Source organism: Acanthochromis polyacanthus, chromosome 4, assembly GCF_021347895.1.
Source record: "Acanthochromis polyacanthus isolate Apoly-LR-REF ecotype Palm Island chromosome 4, KAUST_Apoly_ChrSc, whole genome shotgun sequence".
In the NCBI taxonomy this organism is placed as follows: domain Eukaryota; kingdom Metazoa; phylum Chordata; class Actinopteri; family Pomacentridae; genus Acanthochromis; species Acanthochromis polyacanthus.
In genome coordinates, this window is record NC_067116.1 from 23247722 (window position 1) to 23272728 (window position 25007).

General features: G+C 40.3%; 1 protein-coding gene across 4 annotated transcripts; it reads right to left on the bottom strand.

Moving 5' to 3' along the window:
• Positions 1-1855: 1855 nt before the first annotated feature.
• crtc1b (CREB regulated transcription coactivator 1b) lies at positions 1856-23490 on the bottom strand. 4 transcript variants are annotated; one of them, XM_051947184.1, is made up of 14 exons: positions 23305-23490; positions 20757-20873; positions 20088-20215; positions 19041-19100; positions 18665-18759; positions 18061-18131; positions 17936-17979; positions 16874-17097; positions 14522-14673; positions 14027-14263; positions 13310-13396; positions 9001-9087; positions 8734-8908; positions 1856-7360 (listed from the first exon to the last, which is right to left on the bottom strand). In XM_051947184.1, the coding sequence occupies exons 1-14, from the start codon at positions 23428-23430 to the stop codon at positions 7149-7151; spliced, it is 1815 nt and encodes a 604-aa protein (XP_051803144.1). In that variant the 5' UTR covers positions 23431-23490; the 3' UTR covers positions 1856-7148. The 4 variants fall into 4 exon arrangements, with proteins under 4 accessions (XP_051803144.1, XP_051803143.1, XP_051803146.1 ...); XM_051947183.1 differs by having other exon boundaries at positions 18061-18146; XM_051947186.1 differs by lacking the exon at positions 20757-20873 and having other exon boundaries at positions 18061-18146.
• Positions 23491-25007: the final 1517 nt, after the last annotated feature.

The following is a 25007-nucleotide window of genomic DNA, read 5'->3' on the forward strand; positions in this document are numbered from 1 at the left end:
TAGACTGATTAGCATACAGAACCCTATGATGTTTCTGGTTTACAGCTGAGAACTAGTTGCTAAAAGTACAGAATATTATTTCTTATTTTAGGTGTGATAATTGTCAGTAAACATTCTAAGAAGTGGAAATTGACAGGGTTGTATATAGTGCTGTTCTTGCACAATATTTGTCACTTAACTCCCCTTAGGGTACTGTCGTTGAGCTTACTGGTTTTACATAACAGGCAGATGCTGCAGCTGATGATGCTGTAGTTCACATAAACAAGGAAACAAGTCCATCATGATTTGAATGTCAACAGTCCAAAATGATAGGTCATAGACAGCTTTCCTGTTGGGTTTCAGAGTTTTGGACCTAAGGGCTGTTTCTATCGGCATGTCTGCATCGTGGCTTCGTATGGAGAAGCAGAGAAACTCAAAAATCTGTGTGACTTTACAAAAGTGAGAAAGGGCACAAGATCTGAGACCAACTAAAAATCTGTTAAAACACAGTCGTAGCCATAATCAGGAGTATAAAAAGAGCCACAGCGCCACTAATCAGAACCACAATGGTCAGCCTCCTAAAGAGACGCTGTGGACGAGGCACTGCGGTCATGATCTTAGCAGCATCTCCAAAAAAGATGGTTACAGCAATTATCAGTGGAAATTAAGACAGTGTGAGGGACAGTTAATAATGTCAGTCTGTATGGATGGCATTCAAGAAATAAAACCTTGCTACAATTCTACAATTTCATTTAGCAGATGCTTTTATCCAAAGCAACATACACTACCGTTCAGAAGTTTGGGATCACATAGAAATGTCCTTATTTTTGAAAGAAAATCAGTTTTTTTTCCCAATGAAGATGACATTGAATGATTTAGAAATCCAGTCTAGACATTGTTAATGTGGTAAATGACAATTCTAACTGGAAACAGCAGGTTTTTAATGGAATATCTCCATAGGGGTACAGAGGAACATTTCCAGCAACCATCACTCCTGTGTTCTAATGCTACATTGTGTTAGCTAACGGTGTTGAAAGGCTAACTGCTGATAGCTGTTAGCGCATGAATAAAAGTGTGAATTTTCATGGAAAACATGAAATTGCCTGGGTGACTCCAAACTTTTAAACAATAGCGTACGTCTGAGAGTACATACAACACAACACTTGTCTGCTCTATGGCACAAGACTGCAAGATTAAACTTTGTTAAAGGATAAAAAGTAGCCTAATGAATGTCCGGACCACATTCTTTGGTCAGATTGGACCAAGATTCATTTGTCTGGCTCAGCTGGGCTCTCTTGTGGTCGGCGCAAACCTGGTGGTAACAGCCACAGTGAACGCATAATCCTAACAGGGAAACATGAAGTTGGGAGTGGGATGATTTGAGGCTACATGACATGAATCAAGTTTCTACTGTGGAGGACTGTTTGATTAAAATAGTAGACCTAAATTGTTGGTTTTTGATTTTACAAGAGAGCAAATACTGCTACTATTTAGCTTAGAAGTAATGCAATTACTGTGAGATGACTGATGCTGCACAGGGCTGCACTGACTTGTGCTGAATACTGTCAGCTACACAAAAGGCCAAACATTTGATTTTAAGTAACAGACGTGACTTTTTTTTTTTCAAACTCAACAGCTTTTAGTGGAAATCAACATTCTTAACATTTCACAAGCATGCACATATCCAAAATAATCTTTTAAATTTGCATTTGGAAATACAGAATACAAAATAGAAACGATAGCAAAGACAATATACAACAGGATTGAAACATCATGCATGTCCACAGCAACACGCTGCGATGTTGTAAAATGACACTGGACAGTTGTTGTTTTTTTAATCAGCTTATTCTGCAAATCAAGACTGTGCAGAGAAAAATCTGTCTTCCACATTCAATTTAATTGACATTTTTCTTTCATCTTATAAACAAATGGTCACATAAGGAGAATCACATGGCAACAAATAAATAACTACAGATCTTTTACTACGACTTACAGGACAACAGTGATATAATGCTATTTTCACTATAAGCTTTAAGTGGAACTTAAACTGTTTTTTCCAGAGCCTTTTACATGTTTCAATGGAGTGTAGAGTCATTTAGAAAACCCTGTGTTATTAAAGGGACATTAATCAGACCAAAAACACTCTGGGAACAAGCAGTACAGATGAAGTAGCAACTCCTTCCTGCTATTCTGGGACTGAGGAAACACCTTTAAACACAGGACTCCTGGGTGAGCTTCACTCGTCTGCCTTCTCGGCTCGAGACAATTTAATTCATCGCCGTTGAGCACAACTCAGCCGTGCTTTAAAGTAATGCAAGTAAGCGGCGTCTCAGACCGACTCTAGCAGATGAGTGAGATTGTTTACAAGACGTAGAAAACATATTGTCAGATGATCTGTGGATCTTGTGGTTGAAAAATGGACCTCCAGCTTATGTGGAAAAGTTTGCTTCCCACATCTTGGTGCTTCGTCTCAGACTCGGCACATGTTGGGATGTAATTCTGATGAACAAAATTTACTTTTTCACTCTCACAACTGCCTTTTGTCCAACCTCCTTGCTTCAATTAAAGGTGTATTAGCTGCCTAACTTAAAGTCAAGTCTTTAACCAGGGTTACAGTAGCCTGTAGCAAACCTGGGACAATGGAGAAGGCATCTAACACCCTTGCCATGCCATTCATTCATTTCTAACTTTAGGAAAGCACACCACTGATGTAGACCGGCGAGCTTCAATGCAAGTCAAATACAAACTGTTAGTGGCAGTAAAAGTTAAGATACAAACTGCTTCACTTGAGTAGTTTTCAGGTTGCGACTAACTGGTAAGGCCGATCAGTGTTGCCGACTGAACTCGCTGAACCTCGATGCGATTTTCATGTAGGGGAGGGAAATGACACAAACAAAGAAATACATTCGGAGCGCCGTTCCTTTCCAACACAAGAGCGCAAGCTGCACTGGAGTAAGCCCTTTCTAGTTTTGCATCCCCTAAAATCTTCACAGATAAAAACGAGACAAGCCAAAATATAGTTTACAAAGGAAAATAGAGAATTCATCTTTTCTTTGACATGAAAATATCTCCTGGAGTATGCATCTGGTGTGAAACAGTCAGCATTCGCATCGGGCAGAACAGTCCTTGCTCAAAAAGCCAGGAAGTCACAAATAAAGTGCCAAGCAACTACGGTGGACTAAACATTTCACAAAAAGAGGAAAAAAACAACAAGAAAACAACACTTTACCCAGTCCAGAACTTGACATGATAGGCAGCGACAACAAAAAACAATCACATCTGATGTCTTAAAACACACTTCACTTCAGCATAGCGAGATCAGAGTCCTGTACAGAACACGGGGATCTGCCAACGTGTCTATCATGTCATGCAGCTGACTGCGTAACACGCAAGTTTCAAAAGATTCGAGTCCACATATGCAAACGATCAGTGCACGTGCCAATCTGCAACCTTTTGCGAGACAGAACCTGCTTCCATTTTCTCAAGACAAAGCAAAAAAAGTTGTGCTGACGGAAAGGATTTGGGGGCCGGATCGACTGTTTCTATGCAGAGAGATGCTACAGTAGGAAGAGAAAGAGGAACAAGCAACAGTCTGAATCCTCGGAGGGAGACTGAAGAGCAGAGAGGAGAAGAAGACTGGTCCGACTGTAATGGGACCAGACTCCAAACATCGGATCATTTGGCAACAGGCTAAAACTAGGACACAGAAAATACATTCTTTTATCATTCGTGAAGTGGCATTGTACAGTAATGGAGGTAACGGAGTCACTTAACAGGAGTTCACTGTCGCACAGGAGAAACCCATACATGCATCCCTTTAGACTTTGTGATAGCATTATGTTACACAAATCAAACCTGCGGAGCTATAGAAGGCCTTCGTTTAGAGGTTCGGACTGTCAGTTTAGGCATGCATTTAGTCTCAGCTATAGCATATGTACAAGGTCAGTGTGAACGACTAGTATTCAGCAGGATGAAAGGAGGGAGGCGACGGGAAAGCTCAAATCACTGGCATTATTGGCAACACAACAGTGAAGTTTGAACACTTATCTGTTTTTTTTTCTTTAGGTATAAAAACCTTTGGACACATGTAATCTGTAGAGAATGACTTCTACACATTTGTTCCGGAGACTTAAAGGAAAAATCCAATGTTAGCGACAGAAAATAAAAATCAGTTTGCATTCCAGGGGCATTTTTTAGTGCTTTATTTTTCTCCCTTTTATGAGAAATGTTTCATGGATTTTAAACATCAAATCTGGTTTGACATCAGTTCCTTTACATTTAGAGAGGAAATGTTTCCTTCCAGAGCAGCAATTTCTGCACCTGTATTCAACAGGCGCCAATGTATTTTCGAAAGGAGTTCTGAATTCTTTCAAGTGACGCTGGATTTATGCTTCTCTGCCAAAGAAATTCATTTATATTTCAGGGTACAGTTTCACTCGTTGATTGTCATAGCACCACTGCAACGCTCAATTACGTCCTGCACTTGTATAATAATGTGATAAATGTCATGTAGTTATGTTTTCTAAAGCAGAGCTACAATGCTGAGATGTAGCTTCATCTCAAAGCTCTAATTTATAACTGAGCTGGGCATTGGTTGCATCATTTACTTTGTGACACATGGAGCTGTTAAATCCTGGAAGTTCAGAGTCTACGTTCTCAATCATGTTTCAGATGTTTTGGGGTTCGTATTATTGGGCAGTAACAGCAGACAGTTTGTCAAAAAATGTCAACTTTTGATTAAAATCTCAATTTAAAAGAAAATAAAAGCAGCCTGGGCTGAGTGACCACATTTCCTCCTGCTGCTCTTCAACAGACGAAGAATAAATCCAGCTTAACTTGAGGGCCGCATTAAACAACAAAACATCAGAGGTGGATTTTTCCTTTAAGGGCCATTTTTTTGTCTCATTTGCATAGGAATCACAAATCTGTTGAAGGCAAACAAAACCGTGGATGGAAGTTTTTACAGCAGACAAGAAACACTTGAACTGAAACAACTGCAGAGGTAAACCAAACGTGATTCCTTTGTCGGGGGGGGGGGGTTTGGGCACTCTTCCCATCAGCGCTTCAGGCGAGTAAAAACATCTGTACACAAACATTACAACACACCAAACATGATCCCACAGACCTACACATGACTCTCAGGGAAACTCTGACAAAAGGCCGAGGCGGACTCGATTGGCACCAGGTGTGAAGTTACCGTTACTGACGGTCCTTCTACACATTTTTGGCAAAAAGGGACCGTGTCATGGATGCCGTTAGGGATGATGCTGCGTAAACACTTCAGAGTTGAAGAGGTGGTGTAAACGAATGCGTAGACTCGACTACATCCCTGATTGTTATTGTGAATATTTTCAGACTGAATGGAACAGATCTCGGTGCTGCAGAAGGATTGCATACAATACTTAGTATATAAATATTCTTTCTTAGACAGAAACTTTATGTGCCCTTGATGCACTCAATCCAGTTTACTACATGGACGTGAACTCTACAATAGAAAATTTTATATATTCGTAGACTCTGACATCGGAAGATTGCATCTTATGAAAACAACCACTTGGAGGTACTGATACTGTTAAATATACTTCCTTTCCTCAATACTTTGAATGGTACTTTTGTCATCGGTGACCCAAGTGTCAAAGGTCAGTTTTTGTTAGAGCTTCCCTGCATAGGAGCAAAAAGCCTCCCCATAATTGCACTCCATCTCAAATACTTTCAACCCTCCGTAGATATATATTTTTTGTTTAATTTTCTTTTTTTTTTGCCCCACTTTAAAAAACATCAACAATTTGGCTATAAAGTGTACCGCTACAAAATACAGTACATTGATTTGTCAAACCTTACACAACATAACCACAAATATCACTGACCAAAAGTTCCCTTCGAATCCAAGAAAATGGTACAATAAGTTACGAAAATACGTTGTCACGTTAGACACTTAAGTAGAACAGTAGAGTACTCCTGTAAGGCAAAATCAGGTGATTTCACAGTGACGACTTAAAAAGATTTAAGATTTTAGTGTTCTCTGGTTTAAAAACAGACGCCTTCCTCCACTGAGAAGAAGTTCGCTCTGAATATATATATTTATATATATATATATAGATATATGTATTGGCTTTTCACTGGCAGAAAATGAATTTGGACGCATTTCTTTTGCGTTCTAGTTAAATAGAAATACCTGACGAGTTTCCTCAGAGAAAGTTAATTCAAGTGGCATGAAACCAACCCATTTGTGGAGCACGCAACATTTTCTGGAGCCGTGCTAAAAACTGTGATGTTTTGATTTGACTGTTGGGCTGCAGCATAGCAACGTTGACCACATCCTACATCAGAGAATGGCACATTGAACAGCAAAGAGCAACTATGGGGAGGTTTTGCACTCCTTCATTAACCAAGTAGCTTAACAAACACATATATAAATATGTTAGTAATTAATAAATAGACACAGATTACATCAGTGCAATTGTACACTATGCCTACAGAGAGCATTTTGGCATCAAATTTAAATTATGAAATGGAATATAAAATCTTTAACCAAATAAATAAATAGAACATATAAATACATGAAGCATAAAAACATTCAGTACATGACGAAAATAACATTTGGTTGTCAAAAATAAAGCTTTGAGTGTGAAACAGAAAGCCATAATGGCATGATGGGAAAACCGATTCACTTCATTGCAGGGTACGAGCAAACCAGCTGTGTTTTTTCATCTTCTTCTGTTGTTTTTTTTTTTTCTTCCACACAGCCAGTTGTAACGGGTACGGTTTAGCCCAATGTCCTAGTAGCGTCCTGCTACAAGCAAATATCAACAAAACAATATTAAAATGGATATGAAAAGAAAGAAAAAAAACTCTCAAATGTGCGTTTTTGGAATATAGGTGGCATGTAATGGTACACTGTAAACACAGTAGGCTAGCGAAAGCGCTGAGCAACCAATCTCATTCAAAACGACAGCGAGGCCATTCCCCGGCAAGCCACTGGATGTCTTTTTCCCCGTTGTCTTTTGGTGGCGCATCGTTTCAAAGGGCTTCACGGAGTCGAGGGCGAGGTCGGACAGCTGGACGGCCATGCAACGAGGGAGAGGGTTCATCCTGCCCTTTGCTTCTCTCCGTTCACAAGTTAGTGTGTTTTTTTCCTCTTTGTTCCAGGCCACAGTCAGCATTTGGCGTTACAGCCTGTCCATCCTGAACGTGTCCTCGGTGGCGGGGTCGGCCAGCACCATGTCGGGGTCGTTGAGCATGTGCAGTCCGTCCAGGGTGAGCGGGTCGATCTTCAGCTCATCCAGAGGGAACTGAGAGTCTGCGTCGAAGCTGACGTCGCCAACGCCTGCCAGAGAGTTGGTCAGCTCTTTGGAGAGGCTTGGCGGAGACTCACCTGTGACTGAGAAACGTGACATCTGAGAAACGGATTCTAACAAAACTCAACGAAGTATTTGAGCATTTTTTAAACCAGCAAAGGTAATTAAGGACGTCCCCATTTGATCTCAATGGTAAGGAAGGCTGTCACTGGAAATCCTGTTTCCCCTCAAACACCTGAGCGCTGGCCGGAGGTCATTAAGCATCACGGAAGTCTTTGACAACAAGGCCCCTTGCTAGCTATACCCTGTTGTTGCTGTTATCCATAGTCGAGTCAGTTATACTGAAATAATTGTGATCCTTCACAAGACAGCAATGCAAACAACAGAATGAAAAAAATAACAATAAAGTGGCTATCTAACTACTTTGGCCACTTCGTCCTTCCACATTCTTGAACGTATCCTACAGTTTACAGTTTTTCCCTGCTACTGCAGGTAAAAGGGATATGATGCTACTGACTGACGCCCTGTCGCTTTAAACAAAATGTCATATTTTTTTAAGGTTGAAACAAGCGATACAAATTGTAAACAATGTTCCTCATCAGTAACAGCCCCTAATATCAATCATTAAAGAATTAAGTGGATGCTATGTCGTGTAATAATTAGGGCTGGCCTGAATAGCAGTTTCTGGGTTCCGGATATTCGGTTCTGATTAATGACGAATATCTGAATATTTGGTTCGGTTTGTAACGTCCGACGTCGGGCGAATTGATGAGACGAATACTGATTGCACGACATTGTCTGACAGAGTGGAATCCAAATGTTTGGATCTCAAAATAAATATTCCGATACCACCGTCATGACCGAGTTTTCAGATATTGGGATGCCACCCTAGTAATAATAGAGTGGTTTCTACCAACAAACATAAAACTTTTAACAAAACAGCAGCTCAACTGTAGAAATGATATCCAACACGAGTCTTTGTCACGGTGGTCTGTTGGTACCCAAACCCCCACAATGCTTGCCCACACACAGCCCCCCTTAGCGACTCCCCCTCAGGTTGCTACAGTATCAAACACAGCAAACAAGCTGCTGCCGTCTGTTTGAACCTTAAGAGGCTCCACTTGGTGGCACAATCAGGTACTACAGTTAACGTTCTGTACATTTTCTGACATGCATGTGCTTCGTCTTCTGCCTCATTGGTTAACATATTGCTAATCTGATAAATTATTGAAGACAATTAACCATTGATCGATAAAACCCGTAGTTCTAGCGCAATGTAGAAACATTTGGCATCATTTAAATACACACATCAGCAAAACGTACAACAGTTTTGTTTTGGTTTTAGACATTTCAGTGCTGAAATATTACATAATATACATTTAAATGAGTGATGTGTGACCATGCCAGAGGCAGCAAAAGCGTAATTAAGTGACAGCGTGTCTGCTGGTGCAGCTACCTGTTAGGATGATGTTGGGGATGTTGCCATGGCTACTGTAGCCAAGTTGCTGAGAGTCCTGTAGGCTGCTCCCGGTGAGGCCCATCATGGCTGCCTGTGTGTAGTTGAGTGTGGAACACTGGTTGTAAAGGCTGTTGGAGCTGATGGGGCTTTCGATCATGTTGAACTGCTCCAGCTAAAAAGCACAGAATTGTTACCCAGACTGAGGTGAGGGATGACACGAGGAAAGCACTAATCTCTTAGCTGTTTATCTGTGCGTTCTGTCACCTGGTGAGAGAGAGCGTTGGTCTGCCTCGACGCCAGCTGCTGATCATAAAAGGAGTCTCCGAATATACTGCCCACCACAGGAATGTGCTGGAGGAAGAGAAGTAAGCCACAAAATTCAGAGGTGCAGGCTTGACAATGGCTCCAATTTAAACACACATACAAAATTAGCGGAGTGGGACGTTATCCTGGTCCACAAGCAGACATTTCAGCGATGGAATAACAGAAGACACGAGCAAAACACCACGTCACACAACTGCCAGACAGAGCAGTGAAAAAAGCAAATGGTTCTCATGACTAGGGCTGTCGCGGTTAAGAAAAGAAATGGGAGGCTAAAATAGCAGTAGGAAAAATTATAAAGTGACATTCTTTAATTAATAATTACAGTTTAACCGACACTTCATTATATGAACATGACAAAGAAAGACAGAGATGGAATGGGAGTGTGAATGTGAAGTGTTGGTTTGTCTCATCCCTGTGGACGGATACACAACAGTGCATTGATGAATGGACCGCGGCAGCCCTGTTCACAAGGACACAAACACAAAGGAACTTATTGAAAGGGAAACTAAGGTATTTTCAACTTGGGTGTAATTCTGATATTTCTGTTTCAATTACCAGTCATGGTAACACGAAACTCACCACCTCTGATATGCTAAACACACTGCAAAAACTCAAAATCTTACCAAGTCTGTTTGTCTTCTCAAAATGTCTCATCCCATTTCATTTAAGATGAATTCACTTAACAAGTGAATTTCAGCAAGTTGGAGGGACTTGTTTTTAAGACAACACATCTTAAATATCTTGTTAAGTCAAACAATCTTGAAATTATCTTGTTTTGGGTTGAATTTTAGAAGAAAACTCAAAATGAGTTTAACCCTCGTGTTGTCCTGCGGATCAAATTGACCCGTTTCAAAGTTTGAAAATGTGGGGTAAATAATATATATTTTCACAGTGAAACTTCTGATGTCCATATTTTCAACATTTTGGGGAAATTTTTGAACATTTTTTAGTGGAAAAAAAGAAATGTTAAAAATGTTTCTTAAGAAAATTCACGGAAAAATGAATGTTCGTAAAAAAAAAAAACAGAAGTTTTACTGATATACAAGTAATCACTTTAGATATTTTAAGGATTTTTTGGAAGATTTTTTACTCATTTTTTTTGAAAATATTTACAAGAATTTTCTTGCCAAATTTGAGGGATTTTTTTTAAATAATTTTTTTAAAGAATTATTGGAAGTTCTTCCTGAAGTTTTTGCAAATTTTCAGAAATTTGGGGAAATTTTTTGCTGATTTTTGGGTTTTTTTTAGTGCTTGTAAATGCAGACAACAGGAGAGTTAATACATCTCAAATTAGGAGGTTACATGAAATCAAAACTCTGTTTTTGAGTGAAAAACTACTATTTTTTTTTTTAGCATGTCTGGCTTATTTCAAGTCACCTAAGCTTGACAATCCTGGTATAATGTTGCTTAAAATAAGTTTTTCCAGCTAATTTTAAGATCTCAATATTCTAAATATCATATCTTATTTCAAGAAATCTTATCAAGCCATTTTTAACTTGTTCTACTGGCAGAGTTTTCACTTATTTCAATGTAAAAGTTCCTTGGAATAAGTTTTTTTTTCTTGTTTCGAGAGAGGCATTTTGTCCAGTGCACAGACTTCAGCGAGAACAAAATCCAACTTTCAGTCAGTCAAAGCATCTGAGATTGTTTTCAATGATTTAAAACTTATTTGGGAAAGTTGTCGGCACTCGTGGCTGAGTCAGAGTTCCCTCAACGCCGATAATGGGGGTGGTGAATAAAATGTTAGCATGATTGATCGGTGGTCACAACGGATACAAAGAATGAGAAAACAGCCCAGGTTGACAAATGCTGGAATTTCCCTTCATAATATTCTTGCGATGAGAAAAGCACCACTGAACACATAGTCAGCACTGTGTGGATGGCTTTATGTAGTGGAGTCCCAGTCTCACTATTCTAAATGTAGCCTTGCAGCCACTGGTGCACCAGAAGTGGATTCATCTGTGCATTTAAACCCTCAATTTAATTTATTTAGTTCTTCTGTATATCTAAATATCTTCTTTATTGCTTTTTGGCTAAATGTCATGTATCTGACCTTTGTTAGCACCCATAAAAACGTTTCTATAATTTGGTCCCTGGTTCGTTTATCTTGCATGTACATAAAGACACACAAGCATCTCATAAAGTACAGCTCTGATGTTATTTCACTGATCTACAGTTCTTTCTTTCTTTCTTTTATTTATTTGACCCATGGGACATTGCACAAATAAACATTAACCACGAAGGGAGAGATGCATTATGCCAGGTTATAGCACAAATGCTAATTTCCACCTGCAGTTGGTGGTAATACACCAAGATCTGCAGAAATGGGTCAGTAAAAGGAAAAGCATTCAATACAGTTGGCTTTGGAGCATCCTAACTTTTGTTTATTTTGTACAATATCTTATACAGATTGTATTTTCATGTTCAACATTCACTTTCTTTTAACACTGCCACTGATGGCTGTGCATTTCAGTTTATCACGATCTAACCGCTCTTCTTGATGTGGCTTTTTGCCATAATGTGGCCTTGCACCTTGGAAAACGCCAACCCCGTCTAAGTGTATGATTAAAACACATGCAGCGCTCTCTGCCTTCCTGCCAAATGTTTTACTGAAGACAGGCGAAGCCTCTGACAGCTTTTCCCCAGCATGTTGTGTTAGCGTGTATCTGAACAGCAGATGTAAACTGGGCAGATTTTAGTGCTCTGAGCTTTAACTAGCTTCTATGGAGTTTTTAACTCATAAAACGACAACAAATGATGGTCATGAGGTCTTACACTGACCTAAAATACAAAACTATCCACCAAAAAAAAGCTGAAAATAGAAAAAAAAAAATCAATTAGCGATGTGTACAATAATTACAGAGCTAAATCCTGTGGAACAGAATTTATCATTATTATTATTTCTATTTAATCGCAGCTAAGAACATTATTATGAGTCTATTTCTTCTCTTACAGGAAGGAATAGGCCAATAATTTTAGACTCATTAGAAAACTGCAGCTCCTCTATGAGAAACATGTTTCAGTGATCTGTGGTGCACACTCAGGACCAATTCATACGTTCCGTATCTGTGCGTGCAGAACAGTGAGGCTTTTAAAAGTAGAGAGCAACACACACGGTTCTATTCACACTAAAACAGATACATGCTGGTTTGCTGTGCTGACGGTCGCATTGTCCCCAACACTGAACACAGGACAGCTCATGAGGACATAGTAGCTGGATACAGATTGCACTGTAGATGCACGTCGCACAGGATTTCGGGAGAAATTAGGACTCTCTAGGGCCCTGTCGATGGAAGGAATGAAAACTTCACATCAAATCCGTTTGTCCGTTTTTGAGTAATGTTCCTAACAGACAGACAAACCAACAGCGACCGTCACATAACTAATCAATTCATCTTAGTCGATTATCACGACTGTTCATCCCATCTCTACCAGTTGTGCTGTTTTCTCTACTTTTTTGCACTGTGTATGTAGACTTTTTAATACTATTTTTTTCTCGTAAATGCCAGCAATTATCGCACCTTTATTTTGAATATCAACATTTTTTGTACCTATATTGTTAACATTTTTTTGTGGAAAAACAGCAATTTTGGAACCTTATTTCTTTTGTACACGGGCTTCCTTATTTTCTTGAATGTTCCCCAAGGAGATGAATAAAATTTGTTTTTGTTTGTATATGCATGTTTTCTCTTTTTCCCTACATTTTTTCAAGTTTAAAAAGATCCCCTTTATCACACCCTCAAAGTCCTGCAGTGACTAGCAAAATTACAGCTTTTTAATAATAAATTATAAAAGTGTGGACAACGGAGAACCACCTCACACTGCCTCTCCTTTTATCAAGCATTTGTTTTTCGCACTACTTGCTTTCGTGTCACATCTGCAATCGGCGTACGCGTTCCCTCGCAGATGTCCGAGGAGTGGATTTGAATAGATAATGAAATTTACAGCACGCTTATCCTTGTGGACACAACGAGCCTGAACTGTCCTTGGAAAGACTTGAAGCTGAGAGATGAACATTTTACTACCAACAGCTGGTCCGGGCCTCCATCAACAAACCATCACCATGCTGTCATGCACACAGTGAACAGTGACAGTGGTGATGAAGAGATGAGTTATGCAGGTGCTGACACCATGAGGGGTTAACTGCCGAGACAGAGAATGAGAAGCAGCCTAACTATCTACAGTTAGCTTTCCCCCAGGAGCAAAGCCCTTCCCCAAACAGCAGCTAGCTCGGTGGGTGGGCCCTTACTTGAGGCGAGCCTCCGGGGGAGAAGCCTTGATTGGAGACTGGGGAGGTTGGAGACTGAGTGGCTGGTGAGCCAGTCTGATTGCGGTACTGTTGGAGGGAAGAGGGTTAGCTAGCACTAAGCTTCATGCCTGTCACACACAAATCTCGTGAGACGTGAGAAGGCATCAACCTAGAATCTGCTCATTTTGTGTAGTGTGTATAATATAATGTGAGAAATGCCACCAACCACATCCAGCTACGGGTGACCTCTGTGACTGGTCGGCTCCTCTACGTTTCTGAAATATGCCATTACTTGAATAGTAAATGTTCAAATGGCTGCTGTGTTGCAGAAAATGGTTCATTATAATTGGCACAAGAAAACGCTAAGTTACAAATGGTGAGAAGAATTTATCAGTTCAATGGACCTACAAAGTACAGCTCACAACAAAGTGACAACATCCCACCGCTAATCAAAAGTGTTGCAAAGAAAATAACCAGAATAAAGACGTTATCTGCTTGTGAAGAGTAAAGATGTGTTTCTGCTTATTAGTTATTCCTCAAAATGTCTGACGGCATAAAAAAGATGTGTAGATATTTACTGGGATGCATTCTTGGCGGCTGAAGAACTTTCAGTGGCAAAATGAGCAGAAGCTTCAGAATAAGCAGAATGGCACCAGTCATTTCATCAGACTTTTATCAGTGCTTCAGCTTTCTCACTAGACTCGCTTGTTTTCTTACCGAGCTGACACTGATGCTGGCGGTGGTCTGGCTGTCTGGAGAGGGGCTGCTGGCCGTAGCGGTGGGTGTGCCAGCGGAGGCCAGAGTTGGCAAGGTGATGAGCTGGATGCCCTGCGGCAGAGCCTGCTGCTTCTGGAGGTCACTGAGCAGCTGAGCCTGGGCCTGAGCGGTCAGCTGGTTGAACAGGGGATACTGGGAAAGCTGCTGCTCCAGGGTCAGCGTTTCTGTCGGCACAGCCTGCGGAAAGATGCACGCAAACTAGTCCTGTCAAGTGAGAGATCTGCTGAAATTTGAACTCTTACTTGCAACAGGCTCATTTAACATGTGGTTTGACTTTAACGATACTGCGAAGACATATTTGAATAAAAACAGAAATGTGTTGAATGCTCCAGTGGGCTGTATCCGGTCATCAGTTTCTATGTAGGTAATGCCCACTGAGAGCACTCCTGTTGCCCAGCTTCAGTCCCACCTTGAGTTTATCAAGCAGATCCCTACCTGTGTAATGTTAACGGGTGAGGTGAGGGTGGGTGAGAGCTGCTGTGGGGACTGCTGAAGATGGAGGTCAGAGGTTAAAGTCAGCGGCACCACGGGTGGCTGCCGGCGCTGTGCTGTGACAGTCATAGTGGGCTGAGAGGAGGCGGGGATCCCTGGAAAGGTTAAAAAAAAAAAACAGATGTAGACATGACTAGTTCTTTATCTTGCACTAAATTTAAACATACCAACTGGTGTAAATCCCAAACACAAGACAAGAAGCAAAAATCAGCTTGCACTAAGAAACATAAAGTTGACAAACATGTGAACAAGAGGTATTTAGAGGCTGCTTGATCAGACTACTTTTCTGCAATATAAAACATCAACTGACTCTAAAAATCACAAACTGTTTCACTATTCATGTGCATGTATCTGGGCTGTAATGCTTCCAAAGCGTCCCTGTTTGGGGTGCACAGTTTGCAGCACGAGTGATGGGAGTCCCCCGTAGCAGGAGGAATGGGACGTGTCAGCAAATACACACTGATTCAGGATGCTATTCACACACGTAGACTCACACTGAATGTTACTTTGCACAGTTTGCTTTCTGTGTGTGTGTGTGTGTGTGTGTGTGTGTGTGTGTGTGTGTGTGTGTGTGTGTGTGTGTTGTTATAATAAACAAAAAACTTGCAATATCACGCCGTCCGCTAGGGTTGGCTCCAAAAAGCTTTTGCTCCATAGACCCCAATTCATTTTTGGAAAAAATAAAATTTGATAGACTGATTTTCAGGATTTCAGGATTTTTTCCCCGTTAGTTTTCATGGTCAAAATGAGAGATCAGGTGGCCGATCTTAAAATAAATCAATACTGAATTTTAAATAAATCGTTAAAGTTGGCGGAGCCAGGGGGCGTGGCTATACTTGATAGACAGCAACAGAAGCCTCTGCAGTAAAATGTGGGCGGGATAAGAGAGTCTTCAGCCAATCCTGCCCCTAGTTGCTCTCCGGTCCAGCCTGTTTGATGACGCTTTTTACGTCACTGGCTCCAAAAAATCCAAAACAGCAACCAGGAAGTAGCAAAATCCGGGCTTCATTTTCTCGGCGTTGAAACCAACGGGTGACGTCATGGTTAGTTTACTGTCCAAAACAGCTTCACATCGAGCGGTAATAGGTTTGCATACGGTAAGATGGACGGTTCATTGAGCTGTTCTGACCACACTGAACAAAAACATATTAATGTGAAAGTGCAACACAGAAAAAAACAACTAAAAGCCTAAGCATGAGGGCTGCTCATCAAAATGACTTCACAATCAACATTGCACTTCCCCAAGTCCCCAGCAACACATCCACCACGTGTGAAGCAGACTGAATCACATCATGCAAATCCAACTCCTGAACCCAAACCATCACAACTAAGTGTCTAACTCCACCCTGAACCCTGAAGTAATTCTAACCTCAAAGACGGAGTCTGTGATTTTAGAGTAAGATTATTTCTCATTTAGCCAGTTAACATATTCAGATAGTTAGTGTGCACCAGATCACTTTCCCTCTCGGCCGCATTTTCCTCCCTCTTCTGTGCACAAGCGAGAACATGCACAGGACACACCAGAACAGTCCCTGTGTTTCTCATTTACAGAACCAATACTGTATATAAACACGGGATTTTTCATCAGTTCACAGACAGAATGGATAACCAACGGACCGTGAAGAGATTTTTACTGAATCTGGCAGAAAGTGCATTGGATTAGAATTGCATATTTCACCTTTAATCCTAAAACCAAGTCTTAACCCTCAAACAGCCCTGTGAGAGGGACTGTGAACAAGTGAATACTGGCCAAAAGGCCCTCGCTTTACCAGAATGTCCTCATGTCCATGGTCTAAAGCTGTAACACAAAGACAGCTTTCAACACACACACACACACACACACATAAAGACCCTTCAATACGTGTTGAGATGTGACGTCACACCATTTCCAGCTGCAGGATTTCTAGATGAAGTACTCCAATATGAGGAGCAGGAAGTGACTGATGTTGATCATCAGCTCTGGATGATGAAGCCATTTGAAGCTATGAGGAGACAGACTCCACACTCCTGCTAACACTGCATGTGTTTACACTTGAGGAGGTGATAGGACAGCATCAAACTCTATCCTGCTGTTTGTTGGTATTTTGAGAATACTGTTGACATGTTTTTTTTATATAACTCCGAGCTCTGACATATTCCACATTTTCTTTTTGAGGACTAACTCCTCTGCAGTCAGAACCATAAGCCCATGATGTTTATTTTTGAGCTACAAGACATCCAGCATTTCTTTCTCTGCTTTGTTAAATGTACCTCTTCATCCTCCACGCCTAATGAACATGAAATGGCGCTCGTTACCGTGGCTGGCAGCACTGATGCCCAGGTGGGTGAGGTTGGTGGTCAGGCTGCCCGTGCTGTTGGCAGAGCTGAGAGATGGGAAGGCCACGGTGTCTTCGGGGTCCAGAGGGGTGGACAGCGGAGGAGGGAACTGGATGTTAGTCAGGTCGGGTAGCGAACCACCGGTGTTATGTGCAGCAGGGAGCACGGATGGGTTCAGCTCCTGGTCTGGTGATGGAAATATACTAAAAACAAAACAAACGCTCTGTCAGACACCAGAAACACTTCTCTGATACATCACCATTTGTTTTTACTGTGACACAGCATGTGCACAAGACTTCTAACAATCAATACATAGCAATATTTTTTACTTAAGGCATGAATCCTTTGGAAGTTTTCTAAACCAGTCATTTTATTGTCACTCTTATCTTTAGGATGATAACTCTGCCACGATCATGGGACACTGCAAAGCTATGATTAGACTTTTAGGGATGGCAGAACTTTATCCGAAGGTGACTGGGAACACTTGCTATACGGTTTGGCAAACTGTGAGAAACACGTGGACTTTAAAAGACACAATCACTTCAGCATAAAATTTAAAAAGTTGACTATTAAAAATGGAAGCAGTTTATGGTTAATAAATGGTCACTAATGATAAACATTACTGACAAAGCCAACCATTTAATAGCATGAAAATACATTAAATGTCTGTTACTTGCAAACTAAATTGTTCCTTTCACTACATGATATAATTCAGACATAAATAAAATAAACTATTATTTATTTAGGTTTTGGTATTAGCTTCTGAAACAGATTCCTACAATAATAATTTGTCCTCATTTTAGCCATGCTGAAAAGCAAGAAGACCTTCTAAAGCATAACGACAGCTTTGAACATTATAATTTCACCTTTAAAATACAAAACTTCAAAACAAAACACTGTTTCTGTGATTATGGAAGGGTCTCCATGCTGTCACGTGACTGGTCAATATCAGTCTAATGTTACAGGGCTCCATATGTGAAGGAGTCTGGATATCCAAAGAAGATGGGTATCAGAACAACACAACCAACTACAGCCACTCACTTGATTCCTGGGACATCACACGTGTTGGGCTTTGACGAATCATCCTGAGGAGAAAACGTAATCGTGAGCCACAAATCTCTTGTGGTAAATGTAGACTTTGAAGCCCTTCCCTGTCCCCTCAGTACCTTCTTGTCATCCCACAACTGTTTCTGTGCATCCTTGTCTGCATTTGGCTCTGAATTCTCTGTCCCAGGCACTGTTAGCAGCAGTACTAATTAGTGAAACAGCAAGACACAGTTGCTTGCTATGACAAAATACACAACAATTCAAATCAGTGCAAGAAATGAGTCATCAATATCTGAGCCAGTCATGCAGAATATAGTGCTGTGCACTAGATTCCTAAGAGTCTAAAAATAGCAAAGTGACCACCAGACAGACTGAACGGATGCCAGCCAATCTTGGCTTCACTATTTCAGAACCTCTCACAAAAAAAGACATAATCAATGCATAATCAGTTAATTATTGATTTTCCTCTCTGGATTGTCCTCAGTCAGCTTCATTCAGAGATGTTCCTTCTCTACAGCCAGCTGAGGAGTGTACCTGGATGCCGAAACACTTCATTGCTGGAGATCAGAATCCATCTACTCCATGAATATTTCACTAAGAGTCTAGACCTACTTCTGTGACATCGACCCCTTTATGTCATTTGAGGTTTGCCGCCTGCATTAGCACTTTGCACATAAATAAATAAAAGCGGCTCTGTGTCTTTGTAACTAGATATTCCCTTACCTCGTTTAGGCTGCAGCTCTTGTGATCCCCCTGCAAACACCTCCTGGGGCTTCGGATTCATGGCGCTCTGGTGTAAGGCAGAGTCTGAATTTGTCCTGTATGTGTCAGAAAGATGAGATGTCAGCAAGATCACTGCCAGATCCTCAACATTGGCAGAGCGCCAGCTCCACAGCATCATACTGATCAAGAACCGTACTCCGTTACACACCTTTACTTCGTCATACGGCCCGATATGCAGCCTTCTTTGTGGTTGGTTTAGCTTTTTTTAAATACCTGAACCACCAAAGCTCATGAAATCTACTTTCTGGAAGTGAGCTACCTCTGCTTGTGTGTCCTAGTTATCGCTTTGACAAATGGACAAAGGGAGGTGGCTTACCTTCTCCAGCTAGTGTCTGGCGGTGGGGAGAGGTAAACTGAGCTGTAAGGACAGCTGTCAATGTGAATTTAGTTAAGGGCAATGAAGCAGTGGGGATTAAAAAATAGATCTGAGATAATACGCCTTTTCATGCCTCCTGGCTTAGAGACCTGATACATAATAAATAACCACACACAAGTGTTATGAGGCACAATTACTTTGATGTCTTGTTATCTGATGGCGGTGTATATTTGTAAGAAGAATCCTGTCAGCTGGACAGCATCAATACACACTGTATTACGTAGCATCATTTAATAGAAGGCTGTCAGTGCATGTGGTGAAATAAACAATTCTCTCACTCTTTGTTCAAAGTGTGTTGAACTGTAAGATGATGTCTCACTGTCACCACATCTACTGATTTTCACTGTGTGTTGGATAAAACATTTCTTCAATCAGACATCTTTGTTGATCAGCCCAAAGGAATCGGCTCTTTAACTTAAAGCGGTGACTTCTTAACTTAAATCCCCGATAATGACAACATGACGATATGAAAGCACAGAGAAAGGCTGAACCCATGTTGAGTGAAGATAAAATGTAGGGAACTCATTCATCATTGACTACAACTGTTCTCCGTTTCAACTTGGTTGATTCGGTACGTTCAGACTATCAAACAATCTGTCTTATTTGACTAACACCTTGCAATTACACTCCTTAGTGAATCGTGTTTGCTCATCCATGTTAACCAGGTCTCAATTATGTGACTGAAGAGCCAAAAGATCCTCCCATGCTCATTATCTTTGTCATTCCAACTATGACATAAAAGAAGATTCATTTTCACTACCAACATTGTAAAAGGAGTATTGTATCAAACAAACACTTGCAAACTTCCCTGTCTGTGGAAATGATTAAGTTTGAACAACTTGCAGGCCTAAAGTATTACTAAAACAGGCTATGATACAGGGCCCACTGTGACAAAACCCCTCTGGACGCGGACAAGCAGCAAGATTATGACTTAAATTCTGACTAAATCAATAACAAAGCGATAGGTGCATTTCAAACGAAAAGGATATTTGGCGTCCATGTTTGTCGACTGACAGCGGCCGGCGGTGAGGAGACGTGATGCGGTTCCGGTCACGGTAAACCCGCTCCACCAGCCCGTGGTGCCTGGTAGTCCGACTGGTATCCAGCACCGAGTTCTAGAGTGAACACACCACGTGAATGAGGCCAGAAAAACCGCTGACGCACACCAAGAAAACTACGTCTTAGGATAAATGTCTTAGGATTAATGGTGCAAATGTGTCCATTTCAAAATGAGTCAAGCCATGGGCCCCCCATACTGATGCTTGAGTTGGCAAATGTATTTAAGGATGGAAAGCCATGACAAGCAATGGTACACTTTAAAATTTAGGAACCAAATTACACTGCAGGGTACAACTGTTACTTATCTTGAAGCACAAATCTTTCCTTTTTGCTCTTGATCAATAATAATTCCTGATGGATTACACAGCGTTGACCAGCAGGTAATGTCTAAACACTTTTACTATCATCACCTAAAATAAGCCTGCAGCCTTTCTTAAACACCTTTATTAGGAATTCTCTGTTTTGAACCAACATTTCACCAATACTACAGACAAACCGCAACCTTTGCATGTCCAATATTAACGCCAACAGCTGAGAAAGGTACACTGGTCTAGAACAAACCATTGATTTACCAGCCGAGAGAGGCTAAGGGCTCACCTGAAAAGGCAGGTCAATGTTGCCATTTCCAATCTGATTGACATTGGGCAGTGAGCCTCCATAGTACTGTCCACGATTCTGCCCTAGTTGCAAATACTGGGTCTTCTGTAACTGCAACTGTGCAAAGTAAAATTGCATGAAAGCATGAGTGAATGATTGATCCGATTCACAAAAAAAAAAGAGATGTTAAAAATGAAGGACGCATGCCAGTCCACAGTGGTGATATGAAAGATTAATGGATCGATTAATTGACAGATGAAACACGATGAAACAGGCAGATGTGGTTGTTTGATGAATAATCGAAAGGCAGACAACATCTTTCATAGCAAATAAAAAATCACATCAGCTGATGTGAAAGACACCTGACTGACAGCTGGTGTAATTACAGTCAGACTTTGTACACACCTGGTTATTACAGTAACCACATGTCTTAATACAGAACTCAGTCACAAAAGTGTAAAAAAAAAAAAACAAAACATGGCGATGGAAGGCCTCTTACACCAACAGTGATCTGCGGTAAGAATGATGATGATCAGGACTAATGCGATGGATTGATGTCTGGATGGCAACACAAAGAAATCAGGCAGAGACCATAAAACTGAGTAGTTAATTTAATTTTTCCCCTGCAATAAATAACAGTACAGCTCAGGTTTACACTGATGCAGCGCGGTAAGTGGCCATCATTTCCAGCAACTGGACCAACAATTAGCCCAAACGTTTCCCGGCAACAACGTAGTGCTTATTTTGTGGTCAACAGAGCCATAACAGCTGATTCACTGATTGGAAAAATCAAATAGGCCCTCCGGTTTCGTTTTTCTCTGTTTCACATTTATGCTACGTGATCTTGTTTCCCCTCCAAAAAAGTTCCCTCACGTCTGGAGAATCTGATTTGTAGGCCACATAGCACCACAGTGGTTCATTTATAAAAGTGTCGTGGCACGTTTTACCTTTACCAGAAAATTGCAGCTCCTGCAGTTTGGACACTGTACTTAGTCATGCTGTGATTTCACTAACATTTCCATTAATTGTACAGTCCTGGCACTGTAATGTGTATTTTCCAGTATTTAGTGATACTTAAAAGTGGCATTTCCTCATTACTTCATCCACTGATTATTGGTTAGGCTATAAAATGTCAGAAAACGTAAGTAATACCCATCATAACATCTAAGACCCAACACTGATGTCTAAAATTGCTTGTTTTGTTCAACCAAGAAAAAGGGATTCAGTTTACAATAACATAAAATAGAGAATAGCAGCACCAAAGTGGTTGGCATTTCTGCATGATATCATGACTTGAGTGATTTATCATCAAGATCACTGATTATTTATTACAATTTATTGAGCAATCACTTCAGTTCTACACTAAATACATCTCGTGGTTAGAGCTGTAATGATTGGTTGATTTATTTCCATAGGCGTCAACTAATACATTGATTGCCAACTAAGTACATCACACATGACATACAGCTGGTGTGATTACAGTCAGATTTTCAACGTAACAGATCAGGTTACCTGGTTATTTATTTATGATTCAAAAAGGAAAATGATCCATGATAAAATGGCTCATGACTAGTAGTCAATCATTAAATTAAGTGCCATCTATTCTGACAATCAGTTAAAGGTTTTATGTGATTTGTTTATAAAGAAAAAAGTCAAAACGCTGTTTTTTCAGCTTCTTAAATTAGAATATTTTCTCATTTTTTTTACTCCTCCATTACTGTAAACTACATTTTTTTTAGTCATGGACAAAAGGAGACATCATCTGGGCTTTGGGAAACACCGATCAACATTTTTGCACCATTTTCTGACATGTTATCAACCAAACAGCTAAAGATTACTCGAGGAAATATTCAACAAATTAATGTGAAATTGAAATAATTGCAGCTACTTAAAGCTATATTTGTTGTGAGAAAGTTGTCAGTCTCTTGACATTCGTGTACTAAATTAATCTGGTGGAGATGGAGCCTGCAGAATACAGACATGTGGATGATCATTTGGAGCAGACTTTGTTTTCCGTTAGTCTCCAGGTAAGGTACTGGATAAAAATAGCTCAATAAGGTAACGCTGAGTAAACAGAGGATGGTGACAAGCACAGCTGGTTAACATCTGACTGACTAGATGAGGCTGCCTTATTCCTCTCATAGACGTCCAGCCAATATTGTTCCGATCGAGCTTCCACCAGCTAACTTTGCCAACATGTTTTTATGCAGTGATTTACATGTCAGCCCATTTGTCTAGAAGCTAAAGAAATGTCAGCAGTGTCTGCTCGCAGCAGCCTCAGACAGAGAACAGGTGCACATTATTCACAGCAGGCTAACTGAGCTGCTTAATGCTGCACACGAGCAGCCCGTCCTATTTCAGTAACGCACACATGCTCAACCAGGCGGAGGGAAACGTAATTTGGCGATGCTGCGCTGATGCAGCCGAGGACGTTAATATGAACTTTAGCTACTTAGCATCCCAGCGTCCAGATTTATCTCCGCAGTGTTCTAACGCTGTCAAACAGCGATGCCACAACATGTAAACAGCCGAGATGTGGAGCTCTTACCCGCGCAGCTCTGGTGATGTTCAGGTCTTTCATCACTTCTTCGAACGCCGCGGTCTCCTCCGCCTGTTTCTGATTATGCAAAGCGATTTTTTCGCTAAATTTGCGAGGATTGTTAGAGGACGCCATCTTTCCCTCTTCTTCTCAATGGAATGTTACGGTACGCACCGCGCCGGGGCCTTCTCTTGACGTCATCACGCACGGTCAGCGTGTCTATTGATGTTGTTGCCTTTTGCTTCAACTGCTGCCAGAGTGTGAGGCAGGGTGAGAGGCAGATAAAATAAGAACCACCACAAGGGAAACCGTGTGCCCTAGATGCCTGATATAAATAGTCACACAAATAAATAAATAAGCACGGATATTCACATCACATAGAGTAGAATACAATCATCAAAGAGAATGAAATGACAGTACAAAGATGAAACGATGGAGTGTATAAAGCATTAATGAATGTATAATAGGTGCGTATGGTTCAGTGCATGAATTGCACAGAATGATGGATCTGTTGTACTGTGTTACATATGTTGATAAACTGTGTGAAGAAACTGTGTAATTATAATGTTGAAAATGTTAGAAATAGAAACAGTGGATTCATACTGAGACATGTACCAGTTTCCACTATCAGTGCAAGTTGTACAGACTGATGGGAGGAGGTTGTACTGCAGCTTTCAGTGATGCACCTTTAATGTATTTGTAAAAAAACAAAAACAAACAAAAAGCACTAGGAGCTAATATATAAACTGTAGTGTTAAAAATATTTTTCTAACAGTCAACAATTAACTATTATTTTACAGGTTTTCCGTTTTGTTAAATTACAGACAACAAATATTAAAATCCCAGAAAACAGTATTAATTTAAACATTAACCATTAAGAAACAGACCCTGGCATGGAGAGAAATAAAGGATTGTCTTATCTTAAAACTGTAAATAACATCCATATCATATTTTTTAAATGGTTATTCATTTACACTATTTGATCTGAAAATTCTGCTATTTTTACTGTATTTAAATCAAACATATCCTTTTCCATACATCTTCCATTCTTCTAAAGACAAATTATGTATTTTAAAGACTTCTTTTGCAGATATCTAGTAAAATCACAGAAAAAAATGTATTAATTTAAAACAACACACAAAAAATGGTCAAAACTGCACTGCATTGTATTTGATCAGCTTAAATATGTGATTATTTTACAGATATTTACATTATTTTCAATTTTTCTGTACAGCAAGTTTTTGCTTTCCTTCAGTGTGCAAACCAGATTCACTCAGAGGATAGCCCAAACTTAACTACAATTATTAATACTATTACTATAGTTTCAAAGCCCCCTTGGGATCGATAGCAAATTCACATCAGTTCTAATAATTAGGACGCTATAGATAAATAAATACTCGTTAGAGGTCAGGGAGAAGCTGAACTGGTTGATCTGTAATTGTGTCTCTGCTGCTGGTTTAATATGAGATGCAAACAAACCCACTACAATAATTAAAAGTGGAAAACTGTAAGCTGATGTTCAGACTGAATTACTGTATCAGCCTGGTTTATTATTTTACAGCTAAAATCCCACTGCCACTATCAGTCCTTAGAAGTTGCCTACGTTTGCAACACAATTTCCACAAAAAGTAGAACTCAAACAGTTTACCGCTAAATATACAGAACGATGCCTTACATTTAAGTTGTTAAAGAAATAACCTGCACATTAAATA